The following is a 23848-nucleotide window of genomic DNA, read 5'->3' as shown; positions in this document are numbered from 1 at the left end:
GAGTGAGTGAGTGGTTGGGTGGGTGAGTGAGTGGTTGGGGGAGTGGATGAGGGAGTGGTTGGGTGAGTGAGTGGTTGGGGGAGTGGTTGGGTGAGTGAGTGGTTGGGTGAGGTGAGTGGATGAGGGGGTGGTTGGGTGAGTGGATGGTTGGGTGAGTGGATGAGGGAGTGGTTGGATGAGGGGGTGGTTGGTTGGGTGAGTGGATAAGGGGGTGGTTGGGTGAGTGAGTGGATGAGGGGGTGGTTGGGTGAGTGAGTGGATAAGGGGGTGGTTGGGTGGGTGAGTGGTTGAGGGAGTGAGTGGTTGGGGGAGTGGATGAGGGAGTGGTTGGGTGAGTGAGTGGTTGGGTGAGGTGAGTGGATGAGGGGGTGGTTGGGTGAGTAGATGGTTGGGTGAGTGGATGAGGGAGTGGTTGGATGAGGGGGTGGTTGGTTGGGTGAGTGGATGAGGGGGTGGTTGGGTGAGTGAGTGGATGAGGGGGTGGTTGGGTGAGTGAGTGAGTGAGTGGATAAGGGGGTGGTTGGGTGAGTGAGTGGATAAGGAGGTGGTTGGGTGAGTGAGTGGATAAGGGGGTGGTTGGGTGAGTGGATGAGGGAGTGGTTGGTTGGGTGTGTGGTTGGGTGAGTGGATGAGGGGGTGGTTGGGTGAGTGGATGAGGAGGTGGTTGGGTAAGTGGTTGAGTGAGTTAGTGGTTGAGGGAGTGGTTGGGTGAGTGGATGAGGAGGTGGTTGGGTAAGTGGTTGAGTGAGTTAGTGGATGAGGGTGTGGTTGGGTGAGTGGATGAGGGTGTGGTTGGGTGAGTGGATGAGGGTGTGGTTAGGTGAGTGAGTGGATGGTTTGGTGAGTGGTTGGGTGAGTGAGTGGTTGAGGGAGTGAGTGAGTGGTTGGGTGGGTGAGTGAGTGGTTGGGGGAGTGGATGAGGGAGTGGTTGGGTGAGGTGAGTGGATGTGGGAGTTGTTGGTTGAGTGGTTGGTTGAGTGAGTGAGTGGATAAGGAGGTGGTTGGGTGAGTGAGTGGTTGGGTGAGTGGATAAGGGGGTGGTTGGGTGAGTGAGTGGATGAGGGAGTGGTTGGGTGAGTGGTTGTGGGAGTGAGTGGTTGGGTGAGTGAGTGGATGAGGGAGTGGTTGGGTGAGTGGATGAGGAGGTGGTTGGGTAAGTGGTTGAGTGAGTTAGTGGTTGAGGGAGTGGTTGGGTGAGTGGATGAGGGTGTGGTTGGGTGAGTGGATGAGAGTGTGGTTGGGTGAGTGGATGAGGGTGTGGTTAGGTGAGTGAGTGGATGGTTTGGTGAGTGGTTGGGTGAGTGAGTGGTTGAGGGAGTGAGTGAGTGGTTGGGGGAGTGGATGAGGGAGTGGTTGGGTGAGTGAGTGGTTGGGGGAGTGGTTGGGTGAGTGAGTGGTTGGGTGAGGTGAGTGGATGAGGGGGTGGTTGGGTGAGTGGATGGTTGGGTGAGTGGATGAGGGAGTGGTTGGATGAGGGGGTGGTTGGTTGTGTGAGTGGATAAGGGGGTGGTTGGGTGAGTGAGTGGATGAGGGGGTGGTTGGGTGAGTGAGTGAGTGGATAAGGGGGTGGTTGGGTGGGTGAGTGGTTGGGGGAGTGGATGAGGGAGTGGTTGGGTGAGTGAGTGGTTGGGTGAGGTGAGTGGATGAGGGGGTGGTTGGGTGAGTGGATGGTTGGGTGAGTGGATGAGGGAGTGGTTGGATGAGGGGGTGGTTGGTTGGGTGAGTGGATGAGGGGGTGGTTGAGTGAGTGAGTGGATGAGGGGGTTGTTGGGTGAGTGAGTGAGTGGATGAGGGGGTGGTTGGGTGAGTGAGTGAGTGGATGAGGGGGTGGTTGGGTGAGTGAGTGGATAAGGAGGTGGTTGGGTGAGTGAGTGGATAAGGGGGTGGTTGGGTGAGTGGATGAGGGAGTGGTTGGTTGGGTGTGTGGTTGGGTGAGTGGATGAGGGGGTGGTTGGGTGAGTGGATGAGGAGGTGGTTGGGTAAGTGGTTGAGTGAGTTAGTGGTTGAGGGAGTGGTTGGGTGAGTGGATGAGGAGGTGGTTGGGTAAGTGGTTGAGTGAGTGGATGAGGGTGTGGTTAGGTGAGTGAGTGGATGGTTTGGTGAGTGGTTGAGGGAGTGAGTGAGTGGTTGGGTGGGTGAGTGAGAGGTTGGGGGAGTGGATGAGGGAGTGGTTGGGTGAGTGAGTTGTTGGGGGAGTGGTTGGGTGAGTGAGTGGTTGGGTGAGGTGAGTGGATGAGGGGGTGGTTGGGTGAGTGGATGGTTGGGTGAGTGGATGAGGGAGTGGTTGGTTGGGTGAGTGGATAAGGGGGTGGTTGGGTGAGTGAGTGGATGAGGGGGTGGTTGGGTGAGTGAGTGGATAAGGGGGTGGTTGGGTGGGTGAGTGGTTGAGGGAGTGAGTGGTTGGGGGAGTGGATGAGGGAGTGGTTGGATGAGTGAGTGGTTGGGTGAGGTGAGTGGATGAGGGGGTGGTTGGGTGAGTGGATGGTTGGGTGAGTGGATGAGGGAGTGGTTGGATGAGTGGAGGAGGGAGTGGTTGGGTGAGTGGTTGGTTGGTTGGTTGAGTGGTTGAGTGAGTTAGTGCTTGAGGGAGTGGTTGAGGGATTGGTTGGGTGAGTGAGTGAGTGGATGGTTGGGTGAGTGGTTGAGGGAGTGGTTGGGTGAGTTGGTGGTCAGGTGAGTGAGTGGATGAGGGGGTGAGAGGGTGGGTGGCTGAGTGAGTGGGTGAATACAGGCAAAGTAGCTGAGGATCTTTTTTTATTTGATGTTTTTTTCATTACATACTAAATGGTGTTAAAACTATGAACAAATTTGATTCTGCTTAGTATCCTGTTTAAAATCAGATTATTGATTATTTTACATGAGCAAACAATATTTTAAGATTCAGCTATCTTTTAGGCAAAAAACCTCAAGGTTGTGTTACGCAGGAAAAACGGCCTTGAGATGGACTGTAAATCTCTGTGCTGTGGTAAAGCGTGTGTTGTCAGTCGCTAAATGGTGCTGATTTCCTTTGTGTGTGTGTGTGACAGGAAGAGTAACGAAGAGTCTCAGAAAGAGAGGCGGAAGGTGACCAGTCTGCTCAACATAATGGAGCCAAGCCTCCTGCAGTTCTACATCTCCCGCCAGTGGCTGAATAAGTTCAAAACCTTCGCTGAGCCAGGACCCATCTCCAACCATGACTTCCTGTGTGCCCACGGAGGTGAGGATCACTCTTGTTAATGAGTCTCATAATTATAATCGGGCTCGTTTTTATATTGTAGGATCTGTGACGTCACACGGGCGAATACATTTGCATATGCCTGCCTCCAGAACAAGACATTGATAAATAGTTATTCATCATTGTCGGCTAATATTTGACAACTCTGATTGTGATTTACAAGTAAGAACATATGACACTCACACATATTTTGTGAGTTAAAAAAAAACTTTATAACTTTGAACCTCAAGGAGCATATTAATGTAATAAAAAAAAAAATCAATGTCTTTACCCCGTAAAGATCAGGGCCTTTCCTACTTTTCCCATTGTAAAGTATTTATATACCACAGATATGACTCCACACCACCACACATAACTGCAGATTCCGCCAACATTTTCAAGGTCAACTGCCGCCACATCCTTTTCACTGATTATGTTTGTTTATCCACTTTTCCTGTCCTTTTTTTTGCTCTACTAAACTTGAGAGTGCAGTATGAGCTCAGATGTGAATCTCATCAGAAAGCACTTCAAAGCTCCTTTCCTCCCCTTGATCTGATTCGTTTGAACTGATTCAAATTAATTTAAAGGAAAAGATCTAATAGAGGATATTAATTATTCAGAAATCTTCATGAATACAGTTTCATATTGACTTTTAGAAGAGAGGTTTTTTTGGTCGTTTGAGTAGAAAAACTAATTATTTGGTGGTTAAAAAAATGTTTTTCTTCTTCTCCAACAGGTATTCCGCCAAATAAAGCCACATCCATTGATGATCTTGTTATGATGCTTCCCCAAAGTGTATGGGATCATCTGTATAGCAGGTACGCATTTATCACTGTTCTTTTCCTGACTTCATGTGGAAGTATTAAATGCTAATTGTCGGCATGCTGTTGTTTAGGTATGGAGGCGGCCCCGCTGTCAATCACTTGTATGTCTGCCACACCTGCCAGACCGAGATCGAGAAGCTGGAGAAACGCCGCAAGAATGAGCTGGACATGTTTGTTCGGGTAGGAGCCTCAGTGTCAAAGTAGATTTAAAGGGATAGTACACCCTCAATTTTTTACTCTCTCATCAGAGTGGTCTAGAGTACCGACTTCTATACCAAGTTGGCACTGAAATTTAAAAAAAAATGTGATGATACACATTTGATACCAGCATTTCCATCTTGCATTTTGAGCGATGTTGAACGGATTCTTAAACACCTCTGATTGGCCACTGTGTTCACGCGCTTAACATATGTCTGTGATTGGCAATTGTGTTCACACATTCTACATATATGTCTCTGATTGGCCATTGTGTTGACGACCTCAAAATATATCTGTGATTGGCTACAATGATCGACACTTTAAAAAGGATGTTGTCTTTGAAAACTCTTCATCGAGCGCTTGAAAGCGGTTTCTATCAGCAGATATATTAGGGATCTGATGATAGACGCCAGCTTTTAAATGCTCCCCTGTGTATCCCTGCAAGCGTTTGGTGAAGTGTCAAAGATGTCTTTGTTGGTCATTGTAGCCAATCACAGACATATTATGAGGTTGTCAACACAATGGCCAATGAGAGACGTATATGTGGAGCGTGTCAACACACTGGCCAATCAGACTTCAACAGTGCTCAAAGTGCAAGAAGGGAAATGCTGATATTATCACATTTTTAAATTTCAGTACCGAAGTTGGTACTTTTAGAGAACTCTAGTCATTTTCTCACCCTCAAGTTGTTCCAAACCTGCATACAAAGAACACAAAATAATATATTTGAAAGAATATGGGTAACCAAACAGTTGTGGGGCACCATTGACTGCTTACATACATTCTGCCTTTGTGTTTAGCACAACAACGAAATTCATACAGGTTTGGAACAACTCGAGAGTGAGTAAATTATTACAGAATTTTCATTTTTGGGTGAACTGTCCCTTTAAGGGACATCCAGAGTGAAGAGTGTCTGGTCTTTTCAGCTAATCTAACGTCTGAACTGTTATCTGTGCACCATTCACAACCTCCACACCACTCTCTCAGACTGAGATCGGCAAGTCGACGCCCACCCTTCTCCAAAATTGTAGTTATTATTTATGCATGAGCACAAAAGTACTTGATTTCAGCCAGAGACACTCAGGTTGGCTCAAATTAAGGGCAAACAAAGGAGGCCAAAGGAACGATAATGTGGAATTTTATGCAGGGATGCACCAATATTAAAGAAACGATAAGCTGATTAGGGCTAATTATTTTGATCATTTGTCATACACATCGGCAGGATTTATAAAAATGCATCGAGAAAACATTTGAATCATTACACTCTTTGAACCTCTTAGAAAGAAAGGGTTCTCAACTCTGACCCACTTTCCTGAATAGTTTAGCTCCAACCCTTCTCAAATTCATCTGAACAAAATCAAAAAATCAAAAGGTTTGATCAAGGTTAGAACGTAACTGCAGGAAAGTGGACTTTGATGGTCAGAGTCGAGAACCCATGGTAAAGGACATAGAAAAGCAGTGGAGTGGAATGCAAACATGCTTTGTCTGTGAGGGGCGCTATAGAAAGCAGTTGCTTATCTAACCCTATAGACCACGAGGTAGCTTACTAGGATTTGGAACAGAGCTTCTGTCTCAGTTTATCCTGTAAACATTGGGGTGGGACGATATTTCATGAAGAAACGCTCAGGTAATGGATTCTTTCTTCCTACATCTCATGGTCTCATGTGCTTTCTTCTCTTTCCTCCTCTCTTCTGTCCTTGTAGCTCAATAAGGCGTTTCAGGAGGAGGAGTCTCCTGTGGTGATATACTGTATCAGCATGCAGTGGTTCCGGGAATGGGAAGGCTTTGTCAAAGGCAAGGACATTGGTAAGTCATTTCTCATCCCTGCTGCTGAGACTACTAAAGTATCTGAAAGTTTGAAATTGAATATTAGCATCATGTTTTGTGGTTATTGATCAATAAGGAGTTCTTTATTAGAGCTTTTGGTTGGTATACTCGGTGTGCTTTCGATGACGAATGGTCTTGTGTCTTTCAGATCCGCCGGGGCCAATTGATAACTCCAAGATTGCTGTAAATAAAAATGGACACATCACGTTAAAGCCAGGTAATTTTTACCATCTGAATCTTTTACAGTCATCATGAAATGGCGTCCGTATTCCATTTTACTTCCTCAATGTGATCATTTTCTAAGCAAAACTGGATAATCAATTCTGTCATTTACTCACGCTCATGTCATTCCAAACCTGTATGACTTTCTTGTGCAAAACGCGCAACGCTGTCCAATGTTGTGTGGGTCTCAACGTTCTTCAGGATTTAGAAAACGGGTAAACTGATAATCAGGATTATTTTGATGAAATTTTGTTTGGATCAATTATTAATCACAATTGTTCTCATTTAACACATTTCTTTTGACATTTTTAGAGAATGTGAATTCATGCGCTTGGTTTAGTATATTTATCATAAACCTAGGGATGCACCGATATGAAATTTTTTGGCCGATACCGGTAATTCTTTATATTTGAAAGCCGATAACCGATATATCGGCCGATAAACTTAAATCCAAATTTTTATCTAATTTTGAGAGCCTGATTACAAATACAAAAGTCTCACAATTAAATCCATGTCCCAAACGCACAATTATAATGATGTTCTCATTGTAGGGTTGTATAGCCGATATGACGATTTGCGCGGCACATGTTGTACCGAACCGTATTTAAATTTTTTTGAAGAGATTTCAATCATATTTCAAGAAATACAAAAACATAAACAGTGTCTCAGCTGAAGGGAATAATACATTATTTATCTGCTTTAATATATCGGCCATATTTTCTTACCAGGCCGATAACGATAACATTAAAAATAAACATATATCGGCCGATACGATATGCTAACACTACAAAGACAGTTCACCTATCAAAATAAACCACATAACAGAATAAAGTCCAGTCCTGGGTGAAATACAACAGCCCGCAAGTTTTTATTTATTTATTTTTATCCAGCGTTATTGTGTGGTGTAATGCGGAGCACAAGAGAACAGCAGAGTTTGAAGCTGCTCGTTTAAAAGACCTTGCTCGCCTCTCAATCGTCCAATTTCAAAATGGTTTTCACAGGTTGAATTTTGAGTTCGTAAGCTTTCGAATGATACCTAATCTATAATGATTACTAAAAATCACAGTGATCAGCCGACTTCAGATAACTATAACTTTTGTTGCAGACAAACGATAAAATAAATAAAAGCAGATTTGGAAAGGGCTTGAACACAGCTTTAATATGGTCTCAAAACCTGTAATATGTCAAATTTCACCATGTGGTGGGTTTTCCAAGATCGCATCACATATGAGCTCTCTGTGTGCAGAAAACAGTGCGGAGGTGTTGAATTGAGTTCTGCTTTGTGTCTTCTTGCACTTGAATGGTTTAACCTCTTAACTGTCACCCCCCTTTTTTGAATAGACATGGAAATGCTTATTTCAAACTTAAATGGTTGTAATTCAAGAATGCTTTGGAATATAGACGTAAGATTGGTCTCGTTTTAAAGAAGACATTTGGCAGATTTTTCTCGAAGTTCAATAAATTAAGAAAGTGAAACAGAAGAAAGTTATAGAAGTTTGAGTTTATAGAAATGTACAATGTAAAAAAATTAATTATTCATATTTTATCTAAAATATATATTTTCAAAACCTGGACTACTCTAAAACTGCAGAAAAATCAAAGCCAAAAATCTGAACAAGTTGTGTTTCAAATTTTAGGTTGATATCTCAAAAAATGAACTTTCAGTGAGATTTTGTTTGGGCGCAGTACCAAACTTTTTCACTAGGCTCAGTCCCTCCAGAAAAACGCGTTAATGCGATCGCTGAATTCAATGCAAAATCAGCCAAAGTCCGCATATTTATGCGGGGGCCGCATTTTTTCAAATACGCCGCACTTTCGCCGCATAAATTGCCGATTTCCTTGCAAAATATGCGGGGTTTGCATAATTTCATAATCCTCGCATTTTCGTTGCAAAAAAAAGTCACGTGTATTTTAGTAGAAAGTTAAAAAATGTTCCGTTTGCTTCACACAAGAGCAGCCATTTCCCCCTGTTTCCATGGGAACGTTATGAAGTGACGCAATTACGCGACGCCGGACAGACTCACGGAGGCGATTGACATCTCACAAATCGAACTCGTATAACTGTCTCACACGTTCTGTAGTCACATCGTTACTTAATAAACAACATAAGATAAAAGAAGTAGCATCAAACAGAAATTACCCGCACACATGGGGTGTTTGAGGCGCACATATAACACTGCAGAGAGTTCAACAGGGAGCGCGCAGCTCTTAAAGGGGCCACACCTTATTTACACTCGTTATAGTCTGAAATAAAACAATATGAGAAATTAAATATTCCCAGCACTTTCTATGATGTAGTATGCTTGCTTATCAAAGGAAGTAATAAGAAATGACTCTTACATTAGCCTAGTGAGAACAGGATGTTGGGGGAATCACTGAAAAAGAGAAATCTTTTTCATCAAACCGCAATTTTTGCAAGTTCTCTCAATTTTTGCAAATTCCTGCAATTTCATCGCATAAAATTGCATAAATATCTCGCATATTCCATCGCATTTTTAAAGAAAACGGGCCGAGTAGGCTAATCAATCAATTTTTGCCCACAACAATCACAAAAAAACTCCGCGTTTTTCTGGAAGGACTGAATACTATTATGGTAAATGTTATATATAAATCGCAAATTTTTTCACAAATTTTTGGAAATTACCACCACAAAATCAGTCATTTTGATCGCAAAAATCACAAAAAAAAATCGTGAAATCCTGGAGGGACTGACTAGGGCACAACCAGACTCCATTACAGCCCATATAAGGGCGCCTCCATTTCCATATGTGTTTTGAGTGATATGAACCATTATTTTCACAAGTTTCACACAATTTATGAAGTAGACATCCTATGCAGAAGTAGTATGGTAAGTTTGGCAGATTTTGATATGAATTCAACCTCTAGGAATCACATACAAAGAACACGCATGCGCGTTATAGCTTATTGCCATAACACAAATGGTGAATCAATTTTTTTTTCTTAATATTTTAAACATTTTAACATTCTAAAATAATTGAATGGATGCTATCTTTTGGCATGAAATCAAACCAGGTTTCAAACTTTTTTTTCATGATTTTTCGTGTTCATTGCTATTTCAAAATAAAGGTCTGAACACGCTTTATGAGTATGAAAATATTCTTGTTGCAAATTGATAAATTACGGCTCCTGTGTAAATTATTTTGAAAATCAGTCACCAAAAATGGAAACTAGAGATTGTAAGCTTTTAAATGATATATAGTTTGTCAATATTACTTAAGGTCTTTTCTAAGATATTATTGTTTTAAAAATATAATGGCAAGCGTCCCACCTGTGGGACGGTGACAGTGGTTTTATAACACAGGAATCGATAAACGGAATTATAATTTTTATTTTATAACAAATATACGATTCCTGACTTTAAGTGTCTGATTTTCGATTTTGACCCTACTAAACTCAAATGTTTGTCAGTGTTTTCTTAGTTTTCTTCTGTTTTCTTAGTGATCATTAGCACTTTTTTTTTAGTGGAGAGTGCGTAGACATGGTTGCCAGGTTGGGAAGATTATATATCTTCATATATATATATATATATATATAATGTATATATATATATATGAGCTGATATATGTATATATATATATATATATATATATATTATGTATATATATGATATGTATATACAAAGTTCTTTACATTTTGTACAATATAAGAGAGAAACAAATTAAATTATCAGTCCTTTACACTTTGTTTTTCATTTAACATCAAATTAACAGCCTTGAGTGTATTCATTATGGTAACACTTTAGTTTAAGGTCCAAAATTCTCACTATTAACTAGTTGTTTATCAGCATGCATATTGCTAGGGTTCTCCCAAATGTTCACTCAAGGCATAATTGACTATGAATAATGGAGGGACAAAAATCTCTCGTACGTGTTTCGACGATGAATAAAAGAAAGGTTTTTGAAACATGAGGGCGAGTAATTAGTAGAATTTTCATTTTTGGGTGAACCATCCCTTTAATTAATCAAGAGAAGCAGGAATTATGATCACGATTAAAATATGATTCATCATGCAGCCCTACAATAGTGTGCTTGCTTTACTTGTGCCAAGTAACAAACACCTTTTGGCATTTTTTTTATGGTTTAACAGGTGCCGATTCAGGTCAGATATCAGAAGAGACCTGGAACTTCCTCCACTCCATCCACGGAGGAGGGCCGGTGGTGACCGTGCGGCCCAGTGTCAGCCATCAGGAGTCGGAGAGTTCTCAAGCAGAGGAGAAGATCGAAGTGGAGACGCGCTCGGTGTAGTTGCGCCGAGATGCTGCTGGGCCGCAAGGGGACCGACACGCTTATTATTTTGCACTTCACTTTTGTTTTTCAAGCATTCTAGCAAAGGACCTGACGGCTTCACCTCAACACACACTCTCTCTATGACTGTTCTTTATAGCAGACGGATGGATTAATCATCCTCCAGTGTGCTTCACATGTGTATATATCGTGCATATCCACTTCCTTTTGACACTAGAAACCAATTTTCACAGTTCGATTTCAGTGTGCAACTGCATTCATGACAGAATTTGCTTCGCCTGAACCAAATACACCATGATTTGCGTACACCGAAAAAGTCCACTGCATCTGTACATATTTTTTAGGCACCGCCTCGCTTAAGAAAATGAAAGAATATGTTGTCTTAGTGGATGAAAGCTTCATGTTTTGGGTATGAAGGGATACTAAAAGCTACGTAGTCTCAGGAAAGAAGATATTTTTTTCTGTTTTGCACTGTACTGTAGATTCAAAAGGTGCATGCTTCAGCTCTGATGTTCGATATGTATTTGAATGTACTAGTACTTAAAGAACACGTTCCTGCACTAAATGTTATTTATTCCAGAAGGGTGTGATTATTCCGGCATTCTTTGGATTCATCAAATGATTTGATATGCTAAAGCAGACAAAGCAGAATGCACGCTAATAGGAATGATGTGGCACATTATGCTGGCAAGAAAATCGATTTCTTCATTTTTATTTGTTGCATAGCTGGGTTGCATGGAGATGCAAACAATAAGGTGCACATTTGAACACATCAATGGCTGTCTTGTTTAAAATTGCTATGTAAAAGGAAAAAAAAATCAGAGCGATTAAATCCTGCTGCCGCACATGTGTACATTTCAAGGCATTATTTAATGTATAGAAGGATGTGATGTTTTTCGATATTAATTGTCCGCAGAGACGAAAGCTGTATCTGAGTGGCTACTATTTAACCCCAAAACTTGTGCTGTCGATATCTGTCATCATTCGTATGAGCTGAAATTAATATGCTTATGTGAATGGATAAATTTCACAAACATGCGTCCGGAAATCGAAGAAAGAATGCATACGCATAAAGAAAATAAAGCCTGTTTAGGACATTTTTCTTGACTTTGTGACATTATTTTCGTGAAAGTTAAGCGCATTTGTGGCAGAGTTCATAATGAGTCCAGATTTTTTATTTTTTGTGTGTTTCTGAATTCCATTACAGTAAAACAGTAAAATTTTTACTGAATTATGTAAAAAAATTTGCCGTTATAGTACCGTTTCTTGATTTTTTTATTTTTTTTAACATTGAGGATAATTAGATTTTCACGCTTAATGTCGTGAAAATGTTTGTTTATATTTTCTTTTTTGGGTTTTGGGGAGAAAAATAAGTAGAACTTATTTTGGCAGGTTTTGCATGATTCACACAATATTGTAGAACAGGTGATTTCAGATGCCACAGATCCCAAAATATGATTGAAGAAAAAAAAAATGTAGGTACTGTGGAGCCCCTAAAGGGATATGAGATGCAATTAAGCATTACAATATTTGTCATATCCATGTCCCTTTTAGGGTTTCTATTAAGTTACATTATTTCATTTTATATTCTTATTGCTGTACTGTTAGATGTAGAATTTGTTTACTCATATGAGTTGAAAGATTCATTTAAATATATGGTTTTATTTATGATTTTCTCTCCTGGACCTCCTAGCACACCCTGAGGGTCCCTAGACCCCAGTTTGAAAGTCCCTTTATAGAAATTGCTTGAAATAATATCACTGATGTCAAGCAATTATTTTGACTGTGAACTTAATTCCTTGATATCAGTCAAAACATACTATTAAGGTAGTTTACTGAGCCCTAAAGAGCATTGGTGCATCACTAGCCATTATTACCTCTCGCGGCCATATCAATAGTTTATAATATTGCATTCTTCAGAACAATATGCTGTTCATCATCAGGCTGAAAGTGTCGGTGAGATCGGTGCTGACAGCAGAGCTCTTGAGAGCCGGTCATTATGAAAGCAGCGAGCGTGTGGGCCGCGGCTGCTGTCCTGTACAGTATCGCAGTGAGAGCGGGATTGTGGGATTCACATTCACAGCAGCACCGACAGAGAAAAAAAAACATGGCGGCTGCCGAATGTGCAGCAAACGATTTGCGGAAGTGAGGTAAGTGTAATTCTGTAGCTTCATAAACCCTTTTACATTGAATTATCCGTCACTCAAGTCCAATTCCCCGAGTTTATCTTGAAGTTAAAGCAGAGTCCGGTGCAGAAGCCGCTCCAATTGTAGCAGTTCGAGCGGATTTTGATAGGCAAAGTTGTTGCGGCTTATCAGTTGTGTATGTGCACGCTGCCACTGTTACACGCTAGCCTGTTAGCTTCAGCATTTAGGCCTTTCATCTTCGAAAGTCATTTAATCACCTGCTCAGCTAGTTGCGTTTATTTTACACGGGGAAAACACATATTCCGTGCATTAACAAGTGTCCTGAATGTGCGTTAAAAAGGGTGCGCCAAATTCGTTAGCATTAGCATGCTAAAGTGAGCCTCTATCATCTTTATTAGCGCTCTTAGCCAGAATGCTAATTAGTGGCTGAGTTGTGAGGGGAAAACAAGATTTGTTTGTTTGTCGTCGAATTGTTTGTTGTTTGTTCCTTGCCCGTTTAACGTTACACGACAAGTGTGTTTTATTGTGTATGGCGCAAAATGAAAGTGCAGTCGCGCTTCCTGTGAATGCAGTCGTTAGCATGGGAGCTACTAAAACCCTGCGGACACATTTGTTTTGTTCAGTTAAGCGGTTAGTTAGGTCTATAAACATGAAATATTTTCTTGAGTGCATGAAGCAAACGTGTTGCATTAAAGACTAATGTAAGAGTTGAGGAATCAGGAATCGTCAGAGCTAAAGAAAGTTGCACGGGTGTTTTTGGGAGGCGCAGCCGGGCTGCACATCATCATGCCGAGCCGCAGATGCGGTCTGTGTTGCCGGAGAGGCCCGGTAAAAGCTATTGAATAAGATAATGTTTCTAGATAAACAACGGTAAGTTAATGTGTTGTAGTGCTTAAGTCGCTGTTTGTTTGTTAGTGTATCAGGTTTATAAAGGCAGCCCCGTTTCTGAAGAAATCTAATTCTGAGAACAGGCTTTAAATGTGGGTTTGTCATTTTTTTTTTTTCAATCACTGAGCCAAACTGGGTTCTCTGAAACCACTGCGACGAGCAATTTGGAAAACATGCTGAGCTGCACCGAGCGCTTTTCTCTGCTTTGCCATATTTTTGGACTGGGCTGTTTTGTGAGAGTTCATTGGCGAGCACGTGTCAATTTAAAGTTCTTCGCCAAGCGCGCGAGCTGAGAGATTATTCAGGAAGTTTCGAATTCTCGACGCGTACGCGCAGAGCGCGAGCAGAATGACAACCGCGTAAATTAATGTCTGTAAAACAATTTGAGTGAGTTTTGATGGCCGTTGGCGCACCTTTCACTCCTCTGGGATGTCCCAGCTCCTTTGAGTTTCTGTTGGCACCTGCCAGTGACCGAGGCTGTAGTGTCTGTTAACACTAATATGGTTTCATTAGCCAACTTAATCAAGTTAACATCAACATAACATGACTTCTGCAGGATTTATTCGTCTAAATTTATGTTAATTTTAACATTTACTAATACATGATTAAAATCTTAGGGCTGCCAACTAACGATTATTTTGAGAATTGGTTGGTTTTTGACGATTAATCGAGTAATCTGATATTTATGGGCGGTTACTACTACTTGTGGAAGTACAAAGAGACATGAGCCTTCCTTAATATACATATAATAATAAAGGGGAATGTTTGGTTTAAATAAATTATCAAAAGCATGTATCAATTATAATCTGTCGATTTATTTCTTCATTTAATCGGATACTTGTAATAAAATAAAATTGAATTCATTCTTCCCAAGATTATTTCACATCGTGCCCAATGTTGAATCTTTTTTTGTTGTTGATTATTTTCTTTATCCATTTTATCGATTAGTTGTTGTAGCCCTAGAAATGCACATTTTGAATAATTCGTGAATTGAATTGCAATGCATTTACATGTACAGTTTCTCATGTCAAGGCATCATACAAGCATGTGTCTTTTTTACTTAGAACAGTACAATATTAGCTAATGTCCATGTGCTGACTTACTTCTCATATTAAAATAATAAAGAAAAAGTTCATCCAAAAATACAAATCCTGTCATTGTTTACTTGCCCTCATTTAGTTCCAAACCTCTATGTTGTTATTCAGCTAAACACAAAATGTAAATTTTGCAAATAATATTTTGTAGCATGGACAGGAAAGCTCGAAAATATAATGAGCATGCTGAAGTTTAAAGGTGTGTTCAACCTTGGCAGGTTTGGGTCAGCGGACATGGGTTTCGTTTAAGTTCATATTCAAAAATGGAGCATTGCCACGCCAGTGCATTTCCAGCATTGAACTCAATGATGTATTGTAAACGGCAGGTAGAGCCATTAAATAAATATTTAAATTTAAGTCAAAATTAGTAGAATTAGTCAAACTTTGATGGTGCTTTAATGGTGTCCTACTAAAAAGATGAACAGCTGGTTTGGAACAATATGTGGATGAATACATAATGTGTGACCTACTCTTTCTGCTTTTAACTGTTCAGTTTTGTGTCTGGACAATGCTGATGACATGAAGCATCTTCATTGGCTGTTATAAGAACAATAAGAGCCGCTGCACAGATGGGCTCCTGGGGTCTGAGTGATGTCCCCAGTGTGTCTTAAGTGTTAACTAATGCTTCCTGTAATCCAGAGACTCAGAGGATCTGTTATTTGTGAATAAAAAAAAAAAACATTTTACATTTATTAGCTAATTTTATTCAGAAAAGATGTATAAGTTTAGTCTGAACATGCCATTTTAATGGACTCAATAAATGGTTTAGTCCTCCTCATGTTCCAAACACACAAACATATAGTGACCAGTGAGTGTTATACTTACAAAGAAGCATGACTTTTATTTTTTTATTTTTTTACCTGAAATTTTGCATTCAGCTGTAGCTGCTAAATTGCACCTCTGCTTTTTTAAAGGGATACTCTACTTTTTTTTCTTTTTTTTTTTTTTTTTTTTGGAAATGGGCTCTACAGAGAACTCCCTCCCCAATTCTTTCAGCTGATTTTCTGATATTTAGAAGAATATCAGTAACTTGAAAGTTTCTGTTCCCATTGACTTCCATAGTATATCAGAAGTCAATGAGACCAGAAACTGTCTGGTTACTGATATAGAAATATCGAAAACGGTAAAACCCAACTGTTTAACTCTGGGGGAGTTGTATTTCCCAAAAAAAGTGGAGTATCCCTTTAAACCTGGCACATTGGAATTGGTGGAATGGCATTTGCCAGTTTTGGTGTAAGAACCGTTGTGACATCGTTAACTTTCCCTTTAATACAGTGGTTCGTCCTTTTTAACTTGACGATACCCCATTGCCCAAAACAATATTCAAAGCCCCCCCATGTAGATTTCTGCAGCGATGACTTATTTTTGTAGGTCAACCTGGAAGTTAGCTTCGCCCTGGTTCCCTCAACAAAATCCCCAAAGGAATTTTTCGTTGATTTTTGCAGAAAATAGACCAACTCAGGTTGTTGATTCTCACACATTTTGTTTATCATGATGATCTTCACAACTTTTATGAATTTTGAAGCACCATCAGCAAAAATATAAAGCTAAACGTTGGCTATAAACGAACTACACCACGGTTATAATATTTCACCACCACTGTTTTTAGTATTTATTTTTAAAAAATTTCCATGAAAGTTTGGTTGGATGGCTTTTAATGTCCCTGACAACCTCTGTAGTCCCATTTAGCCACTTACCATCCACTTTTTTTTCAATACAAGTAAATGAATAGTTAATTAAAATAGAAAAATAGCTCAGTTTTTGCTACAGTACCGAAATTGGTACAGAGAACTGTGAAATTTTACTGGTACCGTAACAACACTACAAAGGGGTATTACTGATGTATTTTATGTTATAGAATAAAAGTATCTTGAGCTTGTATTGACCACAGACCTTATTTTAGGCATTTAACCAAAAACCCCATTCAAAAATCTTGGCCAACAAAAATACATCATCCCTGCAGCGCATCTAATATATTATCTGCAATTTCTGCTGTCGTTTAGACTAAGCATTATGTATTAACGAGATATATGAAAAATAAATTAACCTCAATTCATGTTGTCATTACAGAAAGTTTCGAGATTTTTAATGTTTAATAATATTAATTAGAGGGAAAAAGGAAACATGAATTCAATTTACATCGTGATTTGTGTGCGCTTAGCAATTGAAATGAATTTATTTAATCCTTATAATTTTAAGTCATTCTGTGACCCACTTGGAAGTTGGCTGGGGGCGTCTGGTTGAGAACCACTGCTTTAATAAGTCGATCCTAGTGAATTTTCTTATGTTCCCTTGCACAATGAAATGCTTTGAGTGTGCTCTGTCACATTACTCATCATACTCCGTTATTTAGGGGGTTTCTCCTTTATTGGACATATCAGGAGGATCAGCCAGAGCTTAACCTCCACTTACTCATATTTGAGTTCCCAGATAACCTCATTATGCACAAATGAGTCATGTCAGAAGGGTTGTAAGCATGTGTGTTGATGACATTAGGCAGTGAGCGAGAGCTTTTCCCTCTCGTTTCACCATCGTAGTGACTCTGAACGTTCTTCAAAAAAAAAAAAAAAATGTTTTCTGATTATTTTCATATGAGTTTATTGCAATAGATAGAAAAACTGGGAAAAGAATACAAAGCGGATTCGTTTGTAACTAATCCCTCGCTCAGCCTGTGTGTGTTTGTGCCAGCTTAAACCACAGGTCTGGATTTACTGTGTGGAAAAACAGGTCTTTTATAGTCTTTCTATGGAGAGGAAAAGTAGTAGTTAAACTGACATGGGTAGTGATGGAAAATGATGTTTTATAACCATTTTAGTGCTTTTAGTATTCAGGCCTGACAACACCCCATCTGTCTGTTTTCCGTCTCGTCTTTTATATGCATGGTCAGATCACATTAGACACTCACCAGGAGGCTTCAGTGGAGTGTGAATAAGGGCTGCGTGCAAGACTCTCCTCAGGTGCTTCTCGTTTCCCAAGCAAAACCAATGTCAGCAGTGCAAAATCTCATTCAATGCTTCTCATCATCGCGTCACACTAATGGTACACGGCAGCGATTGTGCGGACTGATTGTGCTCTTTGATGATTTACTGCTTTTTTTATTGTGTTTATGGGGTGCAATATAACCTGTCTTCGTGTTTGTTTGTTTTTAAAAAGTCTTATTTTTCATTAATTTCCCCTTTATTGTAAGCCGCTTTCTCCTCTGTCATATGAAGGACCTGTTGACTGTGAAACCACTCCCCCAGAAACAGGCAGTGGGCTCAGATTGGTTAGTTTGGGTTGGTGTGTTGTGATAGGCTAAACTTTGTAGTGCACGTTGTCCGGAAACCTCACACCCATTACCTTTATGGGTGAAAGTTGCACATGCTCCGGTCAATGGAAATAATGGTGTCGATACTGCCGTATTAGTTTGAGCCAGAATCAGACCCAGAAAGCGGCGGTGAAGAGAGGCAAGCAGAACCTCCCCAAACACGGCTTTTACAAAACGTTTCTGAATGGTAAATTCTTTTATTATTGTTACTCTATTCTATTCTACTATTAGCCTATTATTATATAAGAATTTCGATAGGTGTTACTTGAAAATGCTGCTGAATATTAGCATATTAGCGTTTTGTTATTGTTATTGTTTTATCGATATAATGAACAACCGTTATCTATTCACTAAACTTAGTTCACCCAGTGTATCGTTTTCTTTAGGTGTACATGTGACGTCTGTGATAAAATGTTAACAGAACGTGAAAATCTGTTGCAAAGTAATACAAAAGATATTGTTGGCCTAAAAATAAAACTTTATACATGGTTGTCTTATACAAAGCTTCTGCACACAAAGCATCGAACTAATTGATCCTTCGCAAAGACCTGCCCCCCCCCCCCCCTAGTTACTGTTGCTATGTCCGACAATCTACGCCGCTCTCACATCATACTTTACGTCATAAAGTGTAGCCTACATGGAAAATATATGTACATAATTACAAATTCAAGTCCAAAATGTACATTTGTCAACACGAAATAGCATAACTGTATAAAACTAAAACATTATGTCTAAGATTATACATGCAGATACATTTAAAATGATTAAGTCTTAATTACAGGTTGTGGCCCAACAACTGCTGCCTCTGGTTTTAAAGTTGAAAAAGTTTAAAGCTGCTTCATGTTTTAGTAACAGTTTCTTGTTGAATCTGGTGTTGAATTCGTGGAGATTCTAGAAGCTGATTTTCTTAAAATACGCAGCACATAGAGCTAAATTTTCAGGACCATAATCAAACTTTTATAATCAAAATTTTAGCCATTGTTGACGAATTACAGCATCCGTGGGAAGCCTGAGCGCAGAAGGCCTGACAGCTGTGTGCAAATAACACACTCTCGACGGCATAATATGGCTACAGCTCTATAACTCTTCCAAAAAAAGCTGCAGAAATATGGCCACACCCCATTTTTGCATATTCCGGAGGGAGTGTTAATGTAAATGTATGGGTTAGTTGTGTTTAAAACCCGGGAAGTATCTCATTGTAGTCCCAATCGAGTCGTTTTTGTAGGCATTATACTTCCTGATTTTTAAAAGACGATATCTCTGCTTTACACTGAACTTTCAGCGCTGCAACTTTGCAGATACTGTTCATGCACCAACAGCAACATTACACACTATTTAAAATTAAAAAAGTGAAATCGCAATCAACCACCCCTTTAATATGAAATATGTGCATTGTAAATATGATACAAGATTATTGGAGTTTGCTTTACAAGAAAATGACTTTTCAGTCTTTCTACTTCATAATTTGTAATTTGTAAAATTCCCTAGCGATTTCGGAGTGAGAATTTTTCAAAGTAATTCCTTTTTTTTCTTTTCAGCATCACAGTTTTAACCAAAACAGGGACAGGCTAAAATGATGCCCCTTCCCTCCTGCATATGTACTAGACGTATCCTCTTGCATGGCCTTAGCATAATGGCGCAACCGAGGAATTTGATACAGTGTAATCTAATTTGTCACACACTTCCAGCTTATTTTTTGACTTTGGTATTACACTAATTATTGAGTAAGTCAGACAAGGACAGTACCAGCCAGTGCTTCAGTCTTCAGTCTCCCTTCAGTCCCCAGCTGAAATATGCTGTTTTTGCTGCTACATTGCAGATTTTGTGGAGTTCACCGCCGGTCCCATTATCCCATATCAATGTATCATGTTCGGTAAGCGCTGGTCTTCAGACTGACTGCTTCATTAGTCATACCCGGGGTCCAAATTGTACTTTTTGCCACACCTGGCTGCTAATGGGGAGTGAATTGAGAGAATGTACCAGTAAATGTTCTTTTGAATAACATTTAATAAATTGCCATCACTCACTCACACTCATGTCATTCGAAACATATAAGACTTTTGTTTATATTTGAAGCATATGTTATCATCTTTGAAGATATTTTAAATGAGATTTGTCCCTCCGTTGAAAGTCCATTCCACCAAAACTTTAGCACGTCAAGTTCATAAATGGATTGAAAAATGATAAACAGATTTAACTTAAGCATTTATTCATACATAAACATTGAACAATTAACATACGTAGAGCATTTTAAATATGGTAAACGAGCTCCAAAAACCAATGAGGTTTGTTTAGCAAAAACATGATGTGCATTGTTCAATGTTTGATTGTGTAAATGTGCAATTTGCTATTTTGTGCAACTTATATTTTGGTGCTTTATGAATGTTAATTTTTGACCCTGGTAAAAGGTTTCTGTGAAGCACTGGCTACTTAATTTAAGATACCCATGATGATCAGTCTTTGAAGAACGAAGGTTTGTGTTGTAGTGGCCATTGTTGAAAAGCACTTTTATTGCTCTCATAAGAGGCAGCTCAAATACAGACCATCCCCCTTCACATCTGCAGCTTTAGTAATGCACCAGGGAAGCCTAGCCAGCACATGTGTGATAAGTAGATTGATAGCTTGTGGGAAACTCTCAGATAACCTCTGAATATCAAACATATTTATAGAATATTAGATAACAGTAGATCATAGCCAACCCGTAGGTTGTTATTCTGCCTTTGGTGTATGTTTGACTCAGTTTTACCAAAGCCAAAGACTGTGAGATTAAGAGGAACTTTCGATAAAGAAGTTCCTTTAAAACGCATTAACAACAATATTCTCCTCAAAAATAACTTGAGTGATATTTGCTAATGCGTCATCATCACTAGTATACTATTGCACATACCCCCAGGTATTAAAGGGACACTCCACCCATTTGCATTAAGCTTACCATTGTTAGATTTCTAGTTATACTATTGAATGGTCGTGAAACACTCTCTCATTTTCCCCTGAGACGAGAGAAATCTGCTATTTACCTTTTTCACTTCCTCCTGCAATGACGCAAAAATTGTCATTTTACGTCATTGTAGGAGGAAGTGTAAGAGGGGGGGATTTCTGTAAAGACTACAAGCACTAGATCCCACCCTTTCAAACTCGCCCATAGGGGGTTGGACCTAATGCGCTAACAGACTTATCACAGATCAGTGCTAATGCGTTTGATTTTACAGGCGGAAACTTTTTGAAAATATGGACGAAGATACTGAATACGCAGATGGATGCATTATGGAGGATTGGGGTTACACATAGTGTCAGCCTTTTTTTTGGAAGCTAAGCTAGCAGGCACTTGTTCTGCGGAGAAAGCCGAGTAGTAACTTTAGGGGTTACCGTCCTCTTTTTCCCGGACATGTCCGGCCGTCGATGTCCGGGATTCAGCTTTTGCTTTCTGCAGTCGCCATTCTTTGTTTACATGTACAGCTTTTGTTTCAGTCTAACTGAATTCATTCTGATTGGTGAATCTGAATGTAGTGTTTACATAAACGCTAAACAAGTGATCGGTTGATGTGCGTTTTAACATTGCTAAGAAAATTCCCGCTCCTCCGTGAGAGATACGAGACCAGTGCGTCTCACAGGTGTCGCTCATCGATAATCACTAGGGATGCACCGATACCACTTTTTTGGAAAACGAGTACGAGTACGAGTACTTGCATTTCAGTACTCGCCGATACCGATACCGAGTACTTAATAAAAAAAAAAAAACATGATTTAAATATTTTTATATACGGGTTTTTAGGTCCTTGATTAAATTACTTGGGTAACACTTTATTTCGATAGTCCACTTTACTAACTACAAGTAACTTTTCAATTACATGTCAACTAACTGTCATTAGAGTATTAGTAGACCTATTAGTACGATCAGTAGCCTATCTGATAACACTTTATTTATTTGGTCCCCCAACAGACATTCAACTGACTATAAGTAACTTGGCGACTACAAGTAAACTTATTCTCCTAATCCAAAGCCATTCACTTTGAAATTGTTCCACACCAGTGATGCACGGGTTGATCCAAAATGAGCGGGTGCCTGCGCCGCGGTCACCCGCGGTTACCCGCAGTTACGGGTCATCCAAAAATATTTTTAATGATATTCGGGTCGCGGTCGGTCAGGTCGTTTGGAAAAAAATGCCAATTAAACCTTTGTATTTATATAGTACTAGATAGAATTTTCTATGAAATATATAGGCCGAATTTATTTATTGGCTGAATAACTGGCACGAGATGACACACAAGCTCAGTCTAAACAGTTCTCAGTTCTGGTGTGATCCGAGAACCGCTGTACCTCTGCGTTCGTTACTATACGCGGATGCGCAGTATCAGCAGTATCAACAACATGTCTCAGTTCAGTGAACTGTTAGAGTTACTGGAGTAAAATATAATTCGGGATATTGGTTTATTTCAACTCGGAGGGACTGTCAGGCATGTCTGAAAGTGAGTAACTGTAGTAACTTGTGGATCAGCACTGACGCAAGACGTGAACTGATGCGAATGATTCAGTTCGATTTAGCGTACTGGTTCGACCGGTTCATTAAAAAGAACCGATTCGTTCACGAACCGGCCATGTCTATGATCACTAGTCTGCAGAGAGATGGAGGCGGCAAGAGAAAAGGTGAAGACTGGGGAGTGGAAGCTACGCAAATACACAAATAGAAAGAGTAAGTGTGGGAGACATTTACCGAAATAATGAAAGATGATGACCAAAGTGCTGCCTTTGTTATATGTAGGCTACGTCTTCTTGCGATGCTGTGTTGTTACACGTTTATGGCCCAATGACGCTACGATGAGCATGTACTACTTTTAAAAAATACGGTCAGGAAGAGGGTCGGGTACAATATTTTCTTACTTTTTTTTGCGGTCCGAGTAGCGGGCGGGTAGTTGAAAACATTGGTAGTGTGCGGGTTGTTTACATTGACCCGCGCATCACTGTTCCACACGGCTGACATGTCTCCCCATCTCCCCGCTCTGAGCTGCAGCCGGAGCCTGGGGGTGGGCACTCGGCGCCTGTGATTAACCCATTTCTCAGAACATGGTATCGGTCCCCGGTATCGGGGGACTTTTAACGAGTACGAGTACTTTAGAAAATGTGGTATCGAGGCCGATACCAGATACCGGTATCGGTATCGGTGCATCCCTAATAATCACGCCACCGGCCTCGCGTCGTTCTCCACACAGCCCTCGCTCGTGCTGCTCGCCACAGTAAACTTGATGAATGGCGATTGTAGAATGCAAAAGCCGAATCCCGGACATCTTGGGCAATCTCGAAACACATTTTCGGGCAGACTCATCACGGAGACTCACTATCGTAGACTGTTGTTTACCTACTGTGCGGTTACCGGTAGGTGTGGCCTCCTTGGGCAGCGAAGCAAGTGCATTCTGGGAGTTGTTGTCTTTCATCCACATAAGCCAAAAATTCATTTTCTGGCTTTTCTCAGTCTAGAAAGCTCCAAATTCAAAAAATAATAAATTATAAATATTATAAATACTACATATGTATTATAATATATATATATATATATATACCCATTATAAATACACATTCATCTTTCCAGAGGTGGAGTGACCCTTTAAGGCCAGTCCTGTCCCATATTTTGCGTAGACCTATGCTTACCTGAAAATGAGAGGCCATTGAAAGTTAATCATCCTTCTTTTTCTTTTTTGTTCAATTATTGATTTGCAAACATAGCTAGCAGTTTGAGGACGGCTTGAAGACCAAGCAGAATCCTTTGCTGGCTAGTTGCTCCCACTTATAAGGATAATTAAACGCAAGTGTTACGGTCAAACATCCATCTAGCGGATTTACATAGAAAACTCTATCAAGGTATTGCATGTTGTTGTAAGGCCTGTTAC

General features: G+C 40.2%; 2 protein-coding genes across 4 annotated transcripts in view; both read left to right on the top strand.

Moving 5' to 3' along the window:
• The window catches only part of usp33 (ubiquitin specific peptidase 33), a 42067-nt gene extending 30959 nt beyond the window's left edge, over positions 1–11108 (top strand). For both annotated transcript variants that reach the window (XM_039661236.2, XM_039661234.2), the window contains 6 exons: positions 3027–3196; positions 3930–4011; positions 4089–4197; positions 5919–6021; positions 6191–6259; positions 10372–11108. In XM_039661236.2, the coding sequence (XP_039517170.2) occupies positions 3027–3196; positions 3930–4011; positions 4089–4197; positions 5919–6021; positions 6191–6259; positions 10372–10529 (691 nt within the window). In that variant the 3' untranslated portion in view covers positions 10530–11108. The remainder of the gene's footprint in view (positions 1–3026; positions 3197–3929; positions 4012–4088; positions 4198–5918; positions 6022–6190; positions 6260–10371) is intronic.
• Positions 11109–12524: 1416 nt separating this feature from the next.
• zzz3 (zinc finger, ZZ-type containing 3) overlaps positions 12525–23848 on the top strand; it is a 31314-nt gene continuing 19990 nt past the window's right edge. Inside the window, exon 1 of one of the 2 annotated variants that reach the window (XM_039661249.2) lies at positions 12525–12679. The gene's annotated coding sequence lies outside the window, so the exon portion shown is untranslated. Of the gene's footprint in view, positions 12680–13317; positions 13547–23848 lie in introns of those variants that run through there. The other variant, XM_039661250.2, reaches the window with a different exon arrangement.

This window comes from Pimephales promelas, chromosome 5, assembly GCF_988280905.1.
Source record: "Pimephales promelas chromosome 5, fPimPro1.hap1.1, whole genome shotgun sequence".
Taxonomy (NCBI): domain Eukaryota; kingdom Metazoa; phylum Chordata; class Actinopteri; order Cypriniformes; family Leuciscidae; genus Pimephales; species Pimephales promelas.
The sequence above is the reverse complement of the archived record's forward strand: the minus strand, read 5'-3'. Positions and strand labels throughout refer to the sequence as shown.